The sequence below is a fragment of the Hippocampus zosterae genome, chromosome 12 (assembly GCF_025434085.1).
Source record: "Hippocampus zosterae strain Florida chromosome 12, ASM2543408v3, whole genome shotgun sequence".
Lineage (NCBI taxonomy): Eukaryota > Metazoa > Chordata > Actinopteri > Syngnathiformes > Syngnathidae > Hippocampus > Hippocampus zosterae.
In genome coordinates, this window is record NC_067462.1 from 1,058,553 (window position 1) to 1,073,061 (window position 14,509).

A 14,509-nucleotide genomic window follows, 5' to 3' on the forward strand; every position below is an offset into this window, starting at 1 on the left:
TGCAAAACGTTATCGGGACACCGAGGCCTTTTGTTTTTGAATCCGGCCGTTTTCAACCCGAGACGAGACGGAGAATCGCTCAGAGCGATCGCCAGCATCTGGCATGTCCCTCAGTTTCAAACGGTTGGACCGGGGGAAACCGCACAAAATGATGCGGCGTGCCGATGTACGTTTCCTGACGAGTTTTCAATTTTGGGCAGGCAAAACGGGAGCATCAATGAGTTGATTCACGTCAGCATAAAGGAACTCCTACCACATTTTGGCTCCCCGCGATGAGTTTGCTTGGCGCTTTGTTTTTAATGAAGACTTGTGACTTCATTTCGCTTGCCGCTGCAATCTCGTTACGTCGGTGAAGATTTGTGAGCCCGTGCGATCCGCAGCCTCCGGTGACTTGATCAGCTTGTGCGGGACGGCGATCGAAAACGGCACCAGTTGCCAGCAATTCCATTCCGAGGAATCGTTTGTCGTTTGCCCGCCCCTTCCACTTATTCACATCGCGTCTGAGAGCAACATGACAGTCGCTTTTTATTATGAACGTGACCAATCAACCCCGCCTGACATTTCTATCTGATGCAAAATACGTGATTCCGCAGTTGCAGCGTGGTTATCATCCGGCCGCGGAAGAGTGGACTCGCTCCAGACCCGTGGCGGGGTCCTCGAGGGCGCATGGGACTTCGCCCAACCGCTCTACATGTGCTTCGTGGACTCGGAGAAGGCATTTTCTCGTGCGCATTTTTGTCAGTAAACTCTTTTTCTCCACATTTTGAGAGTCCGATTCTGTCCGTCACATGACACGCGTTCAAAAAAGATGGGCCGGGGTCATTTTTACCGCTGCTCCATCATCTTATCTTTGAACAACATTCAATCAAGGTTTGTGGGGGGAGGAACTGAGGACATTAATTGTTGAAGCTTTGTTCAATGGGAGACAGGTCTGGACTGCAGGCAGGCCACTCCGGAGTACCCATTGAGAATCTTCCTCATTTCCAAACTGACCGCCCGTCTTTTTTTTCCACGTGATCACTCCTGAATGAGGCACATCAACATGCATGCGGCTGCCATCCCTTTTGGGACGTTTTGAAGCATATAACGTTTGTCGGAGGTGTTTTAATCGGCTTACATCCGCCCCTGTTTGAGTTGCATTTGCAGGTTTAAGGAATTCACGAGTCCTGTGATGTGCCGCCGCAGTAATTGGATTTCGAATCCACGCAGCGGAATTATGAGATGGGGCTTGTGGAGATTGAGCGCTGCCATGTTACGTAATGAGCACAGGGAGGTCAATGACGACAAGTTGCTTTTCTTTTGGGCGGACAATGACGACGTTTAAAAGCGGGTCAAAAGCAAAGACGGGTCTGCGTTTGGGGTATGTTTTTATTAGGTAAGACACTTACAAAAGTTGCCGCGCCAATTGGAGGAATAAAACTCGGCGTTACGGCATACGTGTCCAGCTATGGGTACAAACACTTTGTTGAAGATAGCCTGCCTGGGTGATTTGGGGCAGGGGTCGTTGTTGCTGAGTAACGTTTGGAGCCGCCGAAGCTAATGTCGCTAACGTCGATGAGCCCGCAACATAATAATCATCTTGTTTCCGCTCCACAGGAGAGCCAGCCAGACCATCCGAGTAAAACACCCGTCTCGTGGAATTCTGTGGAGGCAGGTATGATTTTATATTGTACATGATGCTGTGTTTGTTTTGTTTTCTGCACTCTCGCTCTGGATGTGGCCGAAGAGAGCTGTGTAGAAACACGAATCTCATGTCATTTCATGCGCACGCGTCGGAAAATAAAATCATTTTGACACTCAAATTGACTCCGCTGGAATCATATCAGAACACGAGACCAAAAAAACAAAAACACGGCCATTGTCATAACAAGCACACAGTCGAGATATGAAATGCATAGCATGTGGTCAAAGCTTCCAGTCAAAGTGGGGGGCGGGGGGGATCACACGAGAAAAATCGTTGAATCGCTTCTTGCTCTTAAATTGCACGGTGACATAAAAATATTAGCCAGCTCATATTCAAACACTTCAGTGTGGCCTCCAGCTCGGCAAGAGCCAAAATGTGCTTCGCATTATCAACTGCCATTTTTTCCCCCCTCTGCCAGCGGATTGTCTCATTAGGAGTAATCAGCGTGTCCGACTTAATCAAAACGAAATATGTGCTCATGAAGGCAGAAAGGAATGGAGGAGGAGGGAACGGTGGGGGGAGGGCAGAGGGGGTGGGGGGCTTCGGCAACGCTTTTGACGCCATAATGAAAACCTCCAGGGAGGAAATCAAAAATCCTATATGATTTCCTCCCTGTCGGTCAGTTGATGATGGCTGATGATGGGCGTGCAGCCCCAAGCATTCGCTTAACCCGCATGAGAGGTGCATGACGTGTGCCATTCAGCATTTCGGCGTACTTGATCCATTATTCGGACACACACAATTCAGTGGCCAGCTGGTGGCAGTATAGTACGGACATGTGGAATATTCATGGAAAGGGTCAAAACTCCTCAGTATGTCACAGTCATAGTCGTAGTTCTTTGCAAGAGATAAAGAAGATATGCCTGTGAGTCTACTTGCGTTGCTCCACCCTTTGTGGTCAAGTAGCCACTAATTGAAGGCTTATGCCGACACTACACGGATGCTCTTTGTTTGCCCCTCTGTACCAGTTTGTTTGCATTTATTTAAACAGAACGTGTCATTCTCTTTGATGTTGAATTTGACCCTAAACTTAATTGGGATGCTTTTGCATTGTCTGTTTAGATCACTGATGTAAATTTCAATCAGGTTTGAAAATGACTTTCCCAGCTGCACCTAATGAAATGGAAATGACTTGAGGGGAGGAGAGGCGGGGGCGTTCCACATTGTTAGGCAAGTGACCATGTTTATGCCTGGTGAAGGAAAAATCAGTGCCTTGCAAAAAGACCTTGCCAGAAAATCATTTTTGTGGTCTGTACTCCCCAAATCCACCAAAGGTTTGCGGTCAAGCGTGAAATAGTATTTGGGCCTCCTCTAACCTATGAGAAAAAGAAATGTGCAGAGGGCAGACGCACGCACTTGAAAGTTGCCCGCGTATCGGCAGTACATGTTATGATTCATCGGAATTCTCATTGTTTCAGGTTCGAACTTTTGCTTTCGTACATTTTTTTTTCTGCGGGTGTGCTGTGATATTTTCCAGATCCCAACTCGCTTCTTCCTGCCTCGCCTCTTGCTCGAAGTAACCATGTAGCCGTTAGCACTCCCTATCATCTGAGGCCAAGCACGCTCCGATCTTTATTTTTTGGGGGGGGTGGGGGAGGGGGCAGTCTCTCTCTGCGTTTCCCAATGACCACATAGCACGGCCCGGGTCTGACACACCGTGTTATCTCTGAAAGCGAACTTGAGAAACGGACAGAAAGCACCAGCGTACAGCAGACGACAGTCTCCAACATGGAGTGCAACCCGTCCGAGGCTACCCCGGATCTGTTTCTGCATCACGCTTGTCATGCAGATGTTGAGCCACCAGAGGGTCGCTTAGCTCAGCCTCAATCAATATTTCAGTGACATCTGTTTTACAGCAAGCCGGTTTTGTTTGCGAGTCCGTCGGGGGGGGCGGGGGGGGGGGGGGGTAGGGGGTTCAGAACAACATGGCTGCCATGAGTGCCACGGTGGGGTGTGGCACGTTGGCGCAGGCACAGGCCTCTGAGCGGCACCTTGAGACCGCTAGCGCTTTTTGTCTGGAGCGCCTGCCTGCCTTTAAAGTGGGAAATGAACCTTTTTTGCCTTCGCAATTTCCGCATCCTTTGTGTATTTTGGGCAAGGAATGTCAGAGAAATCGTTGTAAAATGAGGGCACGGGGGTGTGTGTGTGGGAGGTGGGGGTGGGGTGGGGGGGATTCCACTTTGGTGAGTGTGTGAAGGTCAAATGCGTTTGAGGAGACATTCCCGAGCACGCCGGCTCATCTCGGCTTGTGGGAGGTTTCGGACTTGCTGTGGAGCGAGAAAAGTCAGCAAAATTGCACTGAATCCCCAACTGCGTTTTGGGGCGAGGAACAGCCGCGTTGCCTCTCACATCCGTCGAGGTTGAGGAAATAGAATTTCTCCTTGGGGATCCGGAAACAGATTCAAAAGAAAAGAAAAAAAACCCCGCAAAGATTTGTTCAGACGGTATTTTCGACTGCATGTTTGCTGAATGGTTTTTTTGTGGGTCTTTTGAGTAAGAAAGAGAGAGCTCAATTTATTTCTTTATTTCTCTTTATTTCAAGAAAATTGCATTCCCACAACCAAAGTCACGCTGTCGTTTTGTCCTTGGTTAAGAAATAAACGTACACCTTCAGGGCCCACGGAGTCAGACTATTCATAAAACGAGCCCCGTCGTCGGCGTGAACGTGCCGCACCCAAACAGAATCACTCAGTCAAATATGGAAATGAGACAAGACTCGCTAATAGCGCCTGTCTGACACCCACTCGCACAAAAAAAAAACCCAGCAAAATCCTCAACTGCTGTTAAGATCAGATGAGGGCTTTATCGTGGGACTGGAGCAGCGAGTACGGTTTTACCCTGGCCCCCGCAATGAGGTCAATCTGCTCGTTTCCAAAAAGCAACAGAAGCTTGCGCGGACGATTGGCCTTTTTATCGTCTCACTTCCATCCGCCCATTTTCCGTCACTTGCGTGAGCCTCTTTGGATGGGAGGCGGGGTACCCCAGGGAGCGTTTGTCGGCCACTTGCAGTTTTCCCCGACTGATCCATCGTAGCCTCCAACCAAAAGAGGATCTTCACGCAACAGCAGCTCTCATCGCAGCACGGCCTTTTGAATCTTTCTGTATGAAGTCGCAGGTGGAGTTCTTCGAGCTTCGGCATCATCTCCACACATAGATCCGTTCTCTTGCGGTTCCAGGAGACTTTCCTGTCATCGCGTGGATGACGTGGTTGTTGCGCTTGAGTTTTCTGGGGGAATTTGGTGCAAAAAGAGCCTCTCGTTGAACTAAACTTTGACACGGCAGCACCTGCATGCTGAAAGTGTAGCCGAGAGGAGGAGGCAGCTTTTTGAACAGGCCTGCTGGAATTTGGATCTGATAGCTAAGCCTTTGTTTTGGCTTTGGATGACTCTCAAGCCTGAAATGGCTGCCTGCTGCTTTTGAAATCCTGCCAGCGTGAATTTGAGTGTTATTGTGGAGGGCGGAAGAAATTTGAGCATACAAAATGCGTTGCCCAATCGTGGGTCGAGGTTGAAAGACACGTCAGCCAGCCACGGGGCGCTTGGGACCAAGGCAGACGAGACCCCGATCCGGTCCACGGATAACCGCAAGGCAGGTGTGATAAATATTCATCAATTTTACAATTTTTTTTCTCTCACTTCGCAGGCTTTCCGATTAAAAGCGTTCCCGATTGAACTCGACCGCACCTCGGCAAGTGCCGAACTCCAGTTTTGGCTTCTCTCTCTTTTCCTGGCGCCGCTAGTTTTGTCCATGTAGTGAAACTCCATGTTTGCAGATTGCCCGCATTCCCCCACGCTTGTCGTGTGCAAATGCCAAAGGTTGACTTCCATCACGTGTCAAGCGATGACTGTCCACATTACCGGGCCGCCGTTTCCCTGAACAACGTGAGTAAGACTGCGGCTTGAATGATCGTACCGGCAGGCGCATTCTTGTCTGCTGACAACCCTCCCGCGAGTACGTCACACACGCCTATGACAATGCCGTGTGCTTTCACAATCCCGTTTATTCGGTTGTAGTCCGAGTGGATTTTACCAGTCCCCTGTTTTTACCGTATTTTCCGGACTATAAGTCGCTCATTTTTTGCATAGTTTGGCCTGGCCTGCGATTTATACTCTGGAGCGACTTATGTGTGGAATTATTAACACATGATCATGTCATTTCACGTGTTGTTTTCACATTAAACCACAAGAGGTCGCCCTCCCGAGTTGGCCGACTTGTTTAAAAGTGACACCGAGGATGAAGATTTCATTGGATTTAAGTGATTTGGAGTGAAACTGATAGTTTGGTCAACTTGTTGGCGTGTTCTTGATGCTAGAGCGATCTGAATAGCTCTTAATATGTTACATCGTCACTGACATTACCGGGCATGTTCAGTCATGTAACGTTAGTATACCGTCCACTTATTCAGCCTGTTCTTCGTAGATTTTAAATGGCCTTTCAAGATGACATGGATGTTTTTGGTGATGGATTTGATCAAATCGATTCCCCCCCACAAAAATGTGACTTTTCCTTCTTAATTATGCACTTTTTTGGCTGGTGCGACTTATAATCCGGAGCGACGTATAATCCGAAAAATACGGTAGTTGCAACCTTTTCGGAAGTCATTCGAAGGATCCGGCATCTCCACGAGAGCCTGACAGAAAGGCTGGATTGGATCCAGCCTTTCAATGGTGACGTGTCCTGGTCAAAGTTTGCTCAGGGTGTGATTCACTTGCATCTGATGGAACATTTCCACGTAACTCATTTGCTGCAACACACTTTTTGGATTGACAAAAGGCGATCCTGGATCCGCTCGGTCGAGGCTTTTTTTGTTTTTGTTTTGGATACGGCGCCGTTCGAAAGGTTTGCTACTTTGAAATGTCTTTTTATTGGTTTTGTTTACCCCCCCCCCACACTCCTGACCCCCCACGCTGCACTTGTAGACTTCAACGGTGTGTTTTCATTGCACACGGCGGACAGGAAATGACCCAGCACTTGTTCCACTATCATCCGCCCACAGCGCCTGACAAGTTTCCAGCGCGTCAATACGCGTCAAGTCAAACCACCCCCCCCCCCACCCGGGCCCATCCCGCTTCCAAACTTCCCAACACTCGCCGCGGATCAGGCTGCCTGCCGTTGACCAGCTGGAGGCATGCTTCCCCGCCAGCTTCTGTGCGCCTTTCGGCTCTTCTGCGTCTGCCTTTTGGGGACCCGCGGCGCGGCCGCGCAAGGTAAGACGACGCACCGCAAGACCGGACTTGTCAGCGCGCGACTTCGTGAGCCCACGTTGACGGCCGCTTATTGTTCCAAAGTTCACTTTCCGCAAACAGCTTTGACTTGCAAGGAAGTTGTGCGGCCGTTGTGGCTTCATATCAGCTCACGCGCGAACAACATATAAACATAAAAGAAGGGAACAGCCGCCGGTCAGACGGGAAAGATTTAATCAGGGGTGTCCAAACTTTTTCCGGGTCGTCTGCAGAAAAATGGAAGTGCGACACTTAATCAACAGCCGCGCATCATTTCAGATTGGACATCAAATGGTTTGCGGTTTGCTCCGGACCACTTCTGAGAATCGGCCGAAATGTATATTTTGATCACCGGTTGGCTTTATTGGACGACGACCGAAATTGCGCAATAGTTGCCGTTGAGAGGCTGAAAAATACTCGCCGATTCATTTCATCATCCGTGACTTGTTGACGCACCTCACCTGCCCCAGTTCCTTTTGACATCATTCAAAACAAAACAAATCATTGCTTATCATTTGGTGAAACGAACGAATGCACGTCAAAATAGTTTATTATATCCATTTTTCTCCTGTGGCATAAAATTCAAGACGAAGCGCTTTGCTTTGTGCTCCTCACTTTCCAACAACTTGTTTTTACTTTGCTGTTTGCGTCGGTTGCGTTGCTCCTCAGATGCTAATCTGCGCTCTCGCGGGACGTACGCCGTCACGTCCCGTTTCGTCAAGACATCGAATTGGAAGTCTCGGGCCGCACTTGTCATGTATTCACTCGCTATTTGCGACAAGCGGTCAAATGGAAATCATCCGACATGAATAAGCTTTGCCGCCGTTTTGCCTTTGCTTCTTGTTTTCATCCGCTGACGCCAAATTGTCATTACCACTCCTAGTACGCAAGAATATTTCAATCATCGAGTAGATGCCCCCGCCCGATGTTTGGCAAAAAGTGCCGTTTTCATGAAATGTAATCCTAGCTTTAGCGCTCGGAGCCATGCGTGTTGGAGCTTTTCCGCGCTTGCCGTTGGGCGTGACCGCTCGTATTGTTAGCCGGATGATTAACGACGGCACGCGATATCAGGCAAACGCTTCTTGGCACACGCGTACGCGCAATCGCAGTCGAGGCGGACATGGTGCGGGCGTTCCTTTGCCGCGGCCGGTTGAACGTCGTGCGGGCCTTCCTTTGCCGCGGGTGGTTGACTTTTGCCCGTCTCAAAATTCAGATACTGCGCGTGGGATGTCAAGCGTTCGAATCTTCATAAAACGGGTACTGTGACCCGGAAACTCCGAATCACAATGCGTATCCTCGCCATGCTGTCGAAAGCTAATTAGCGTAGCCTTGGAAACGTGCTATTTATGTCACGGATGGGTGCTGTCCTGGCTTTGGGAAATGACTCCGTTGAGGACATCGCAGCCTCATGTTGGGCGAGGGGCTTCCGGCCTGCACCCTCCACCTCGTGTGCCCTGCCGGAAGCTCCCCAAAAAGCTGACCACTGGAGTCCAACCCGAATTTGTACGGTTGACTTAAACCGTTTAGAAAGGAATGGAAAAAAAATGTCACTAAACTGTTAAATGACTCTATGGTGTTCTTTGGCGGTGCTTTAAAACTGTCAATAAAAGCGATGGACGGGAAAAAAAAAAGTTGCCGGTCCGCAAACAACACGTACTTGTCTCAACTGGTCCGTGACACACAAAAGGTTGGAGGCCACTGAAGTTGTCACGGCTATTTTTATTGCTTTATTTCCTCCCATTTTTGTTCCGCGTATGGATCAAGATGTTGCCAAACCTTGCGGATCGCTTGGCCCGACCTTTCATTCTGCCTGTTTGAACACGGCCGCTGAAATGAGAGCGCGGTGATTCGGCGCCACGCCCGAAACTTTTCTTCGTATGACACCAGATCATCATCCTGGAGCTAAATTCAGACCAAATCATTTAGCACACTGTGCTAGCAAACCATGAACCATTTCTTTGCAACTAATGAAAATGGGGTGGGGGTGTGGGGGGGGGGCATGATTGAACCTCATGTGACACGGTTGGTCAGGAGGCAATTTTTGGAATTGACTGCAACAGAGGACCGTTTGTGACTAAAACATTTTTCAGTAGTTAGCGTGACGAATGAGTAAAGATGTTTTGGAAGCACAGCCATTCAAAATAGCGCACAGCACGTTTTCCTAGACTATCTTATTAATTCATCACGTTCGGCACGCAGGTGTATCAGCAGAGCAGCTGCAGGGGAAATTGGTTACGGCCATGAAATTTGTTCTTCGGGCTCCGGATCAAAGGCTGGCTGCATGGCAAGACGCGGCGGATAATAGCGCCGCGGGGGGAGATCGCTCGTCCGCACAGGCTTGTCGCAGCGAGAGAGAGAGACGGCAAGCGTGCGAAAGGAAACGCTTTGGGGTTGTCGAGCAATCTTTCGTTGCCTAAATATTCACGGGGATGCAAAATAGATGTGAGATGCGTCATTGAAGCCGGTTGTGAGCACCGCCACAGCGGCGCAGGCCCCCCTTCTCTCACATGCGCCGGCGTTGCGCTTGCCTGCCGGGGATACGCCGCACGAGATTTATGTCGTTCGCGGGAACAGAGGGCAAAGTCTCGGTCTCTGCTATACGAAATTGCCCTGCCTTTGGCAAACATTTTTCAGAGAGACGCTTTTCTACACAAAACCCCACCGCCAAAATTTGTGCCCTTACCATTCATTCCACTCAAATCGGTTGGTGAAAGTAGCAGCATTTTGGTTAAACCTGAATGTGTGTGTGTGTGTGTGTGTGTGTGTGTGTGTGTGTGTGTGTGTGTGTGTGTGTGTGTGTCTCTCTCTTTCGCTCTCTCTTTTTTCTTTTCCCCCCGCTGAACCGAAATAAGAATCCCTTACTAGTTCAACGTCGACATTTCTGGCACGAGTCCCAACTTTGGCCCGAAGGGAAGCCCTTTCAGGAAGTGCTAAACGTCACGGGATACTCGACGGGTGAACGATAACAGTTTGTCGCATTTTCTCTGGAAACGGCCAACAATGGCATCACTTGCGTATTTTGCTCAATTTGAACTCTTGTCTCCACAGCAGTGAGTGGCTTTATGTCATCGATATGTCGTCAGTGTTTGTTGTCAAAGTAGCTGCGCAGTGGGGGAAAAAAAACAACCCGCGTGTACGCTGTATGCGCGGATGGTCATGTTTCCGCTCAATGCTGCATTCAAATGATCAGGATCTCGATCAGGCTTCTTCATTTGCGCATGTGTAAAATTAAAAAAAACTGCATACCAGAGAGAAACTCTGTTAAAGAAGAGATAAATCGAAGAAAAGATGACCTATTGGCTTCAGGGCAACCCACTGTGAGAGCCCACAAAGTTCTTGCTCTTGCCGTTTTGTCGTTTCTCTGCCGCAAAGGGAGAGGCTCTTGTTGACTTTTTGCAATAAGAACAAGATAAGACTCTCCCGTGGCTCGCGGGAGTCAAAACAACAAAGCCTTAAATCTGTCTTGACGTGAACAAATGTCCGGAGGTGGACTCTGGATCGGAGCCGCCACGATTGATCGTTTTTGTTCGCTCACCACTCACGTCCGCATTCGGGTGCCGATTAAAAATGAATTTTCAGAATCCGTATGATTTGTGCGATACGGTCATATACGTAAGTTTCACCACAAAATCCGTATGAACTATGGCTAAACCGTATGAGTTGACGGGTATAATTTCATAAATATGCTGAATGAGTCATTGCCGGGGGGCTAATTTGGGGCCAGTTACGAAAAAGGCGCCTCTTGCCTCACAAATCTGTTCGGCGCCGCCCAATCGCAGCAACGGATTTTGCACAATGATCCTGATCCTGATCCTGATCCTGATCCGGATCCTGATCCTGCTTATTTGCACAATGAGAACAATTATAGAAAGCGCCATCGTCATCATCCCGTCACGACTGCCGAGGCGCACGTTCTCTGCTGATGCGCCGTCTTTTCTTACTTTTGATTCCACGTGTGACATTTCTTGGTCTGGAGGGGAAGGATTCCCATGACGATTCTGTGTCCTCTATACATATAACGTATACGTTTATTTGTGTATCTGCTTTTCAGAGGCGGGAGCTCAACCGGAGCTTTTCATCTTCGATGAGCTGTGCGCCCTGAAGGAGGATCCGGGGCCTTGCAGGGCCCTGCGGGACAAGTACTTCTTCAACGTGGACACGGGTCGCTGTGAGCTGTTTGAATACGGCGGCTGCGGAGGGAACGCCAACAACTTTGAAACGCTGGAGGCCTGCAGAGAAACGTGCCTGGTCTCAGGTCAGCGCTGCCCGACCGCTCGTAAAAAGGGACCACGGGGTGGAGCAATTCCAGAGGGTTTAGGTCAACTCATTTTTTTGTCGCGGGCCGCATGGTGGTTCCGCTTTGCCTGGGAGTGCCGTTGTGAAGTTTGGAAAACCATCTCCATGTTGAAACCCCTCCAGATGTGACACACGCAACAAATGGATGACTAACTCGTTTTCAAATCAGAAGTCAAGAATAATGACTGTTGTCAATGTTGCATGTCATGCATCATGCAACTTCACATGCTTTATTTGCTTTCGCGGGCCATATAAAATGAGGCGGTGTGCCACATCCGGCCCGCGGGCCTTGATTTTGACACCATCCGTGCGACGAGAGCGGCCGCGACGGGTTACGCCATGCCGCTCGTCGCGCTGCGGGAAACGCGGGTTGAAAAGCTTGAAAAGCTTTGCCCCCCCCCCACACCCCCTAAACAGTTACCAACAGGATGTACTGTTTTCTGCCTGGTTCAGCGTAAAATATGCAAATGGGACACCCCCGTCGGCACTCGGGCGTCTTTGATCCGCATAAATTCGCACACGTGCGGCTCTTCACATTTTTTTGGGGGGGGTTTGTTGTTTTTTTTTTGAAGATTGTGCGTTCTTCTAAAGCGCTCGCTCGTCAGACTGATTGCGCTCTGCCGCGTTGTGTCGATTTCCATCGGAAAGAGACCAGAGGCACGTTGAAGAATTTACATACAAATCAGTTTGGGCAGCGATGGCGACAAAGTTTACCTGCGCAAAAACGCACCCGGCGGGGTTGTGCAAATCACAACTTGAGAAGATATTTGCCATGAAAGAACTCAAAATGAGAAATACCGAGACGGACACGTTTCATTCGGACGACCTGAGTGCCGTAAAGACGGGGGATTTGTTGAGCTTTCCATATGCGGGGCGTGGATGCGGAAACGCGATGCTATCGCTGCGGCGACGGGAAATGGCCTTGCTGTGACCGGCTGGTCGGTGGCCGAGAAGTGGGTCAAGCGGAGGCCTGGGGGGGGGGCTGCAATTCATTTTGTGCAGGCTGCAAACCCTTTGCCCCTCCCCCTTATTCATTTGATTTGTGCGCGACGCGAGCCTGAAACGCGTGCCGACGACGCCGGCCACAAAGTGGAGAGGCAACAACGCCGGAAGAAAGGGAATATTCTCAAGTCCGGCGTGTTTCTCAAGCGCTTTCAAACGGTCGACAAAGCGCCGCACGTGCAGCAAGAAGAATTCGTACGACAGCAAACGATGGAAGAGTAAATGAACCACCAATGGAAAACACTCAATGGAAACATCAAGTCTGGTGCCGACTCGAAAGCCAAAGAATCAAAATGACGACTTTGAAAGATGGGCGGCGGAGGGGGCGGGGCTTGCTCAAGGTTCAGCGGGAGGTCATTCCGGCAAAGCCCGCATCCCCTCGGAACCTAAAATAAATAATATTTTAAAAAATCATCCAGTCATTCCTTCCAGGTGTCTCTGTTGTGACCATCTCGCCTTCTCTCTCTCTGTTTCTACTTATTGGTCTTTTTTTTATCTTTGCAGAGGATAAAAACCCGTGTCATTTACCCGAAGCGGAAGGTCCCTGCCGCGGCCTGCTGACGCGTTACTTCTTCGACAACAGCACTCAGCAGTGCAAGCGCTTCTATTATGGCGGCTGCTTTGGCAACGCCAACAATTTCCGCAGCATGGCGGAGTGCCAGGCCAAATGTCGCCAGCCAGGTGGGCTTTCCCGATTTTGGTTCGTGGCACCGTTGCAATGCCCTGCTTCCTTTTGCAGCTTGCTTCTTCTTTTGTTCGTGTGCTTTTTCATGCTTTGGGCTGTTTTAGAAAGCCAAGTCCAAGTCCAGACCGGTTCCGGAGAAATCGTTGACGTGCCATCAACCGCCTTGACCGGTAAGACTCAGACCCGGCGTCACGTCGCGCGAAAGGGAAGATTCTGAAGAGGGAGTCTACATATATATATTATATATATAATTAATTGCTCTTTTTGCCTCCCCTCATAATCCCAATGGCAATTGAGTCGCAGCCAGCACGTGTAGCACTTGATTCCGTTCCGAATAAGTCCTTTTGTGAGAAAAATGGATGTCCAATTGACGTGATGAAAAGCCCCAATCATATCGGAGCTCTGAATGGTCTCATGGGGCTCCAAAACACGTGAGCCAGCCAAGCCTGTCGTCGTCGTCATCGTCAGCTGACGTCGAACACTGACCTCTTGCGGTGGTTATAAGAACTACACGCGCAAATTGAAGCCATCAGCCATATTCGTGATTTTATTATTTTTTTTTTCGATTTGCACTGACCTCTTGCGGTGGTTTGAACAACTACACGCGCAAATTGAAGCCATCAGCCATATTCGTGATTATTATTATTATTATTTTTTCGGTTTGCACTCCTTGATCAAATGAGAGTGAAGAATACTTGATCTCGGGGTGAAATTTGATGATTTCCAGATGCGAAGCTGCCCGATGCGTGCTCGGCTCCCGTGGAGAAAGGAACGTGCGACGGCGGCGTGCGCAGGTTTGCCTACCATGCCGAGGCCAGGAGGTGTCAAGAGTTCCTGTACAGCGGCTGTGGAGGGAACAACAACAACTTCAAGCACCGGCGACAGTGTATCAGGAAGTGCATTAAAAGTCAAAAGGGTATTTTTTTTCCTCTCTCCTTCCTTTACACAATTTCAATGTTCCTATTTACCAGGGATTTGGCGCCATCTTTTGGCTCCCCAGAAAAAAAAATCTTTTTGTGTGGGTGGTTCGGATGTGAATTTATCCAAATCATCGCAACATTTCAGAAATAAGCAGCGCATAAAAGATTGACGCGGTTGTTAAATTGCACATTTGATGGGCGAGCTAAACACTCCAGGAAGCCAACGACGTCCGAGCATCCAAAAAGTCACATTTCACTGTGGAAAATGTGACGTTTGTGCTTCCTCTCAAAAGCTGAATTGCATACATTTTGTTTGTTTGAATTGGACATACTTTTGTGTGTGTGTGTGTGTGCGTGTTCTGCAGATCGTGGCATGAAGATGATTCGAATACGGAAGAAAAATATCCCCAGCATTCTTCATGGTTCAGTCTGAAGACGTCGGCCACATTTGCAACTTGGGGAAAGTCGCCGCTGTTTATCTGCTCGTATTGTGGTGGAGGTTTTTGACCCTGTAGGCTATTTGGGAAAATAAGTGTTCAGCTTTTGCTTCGTCGTCACCGCATGCAATTTCATTCAGTCCTTTTGGCAGCATGATCTAATTGAACAGATCTCACAGGTTCACGTTGACTTTTGTTTTTTTTTTTTTCATTTGACAGATTAAATAATCATCTATTTTTACCCTTCCGCTGTGAGTTTCTTA

The 14,509-nt window shown here is 49.1% G+C and overlaps 1 protein-coding gene across 1 annotated transcript; it reads left to right on the forward strand.

Moving 5' to 3' along the window:
* Positions 1-6,701: 6,701 nt before the first annotated feature.
* Positions 6,702-14,487, forward strand: tfpia (tissue factor pathway inhibitor a). Its single transcript, XM_052082048.1, has 6 exons — positions 6,702-6,891; positions 10,958-11,161; positions 12,709-13,059; positions 13,617-13,805; positions 14,175-14,280; positions 14,318-14,487. Exons 1-5 carry the CDS (start codon positions 6,813-6,815, stop codon positions 14,240-14,242), a joined length of 891 nt encoding a protein of 296 aa, XP_051938008.1. The 5' UTR covers positions 6,702-6,812; the 3' UTR covers positions 14,243-14,280; positions 14,318-14,487.
* The last annotated feature ends 22 nt before the right edge of the window (positions 14,488-14,509 follow it).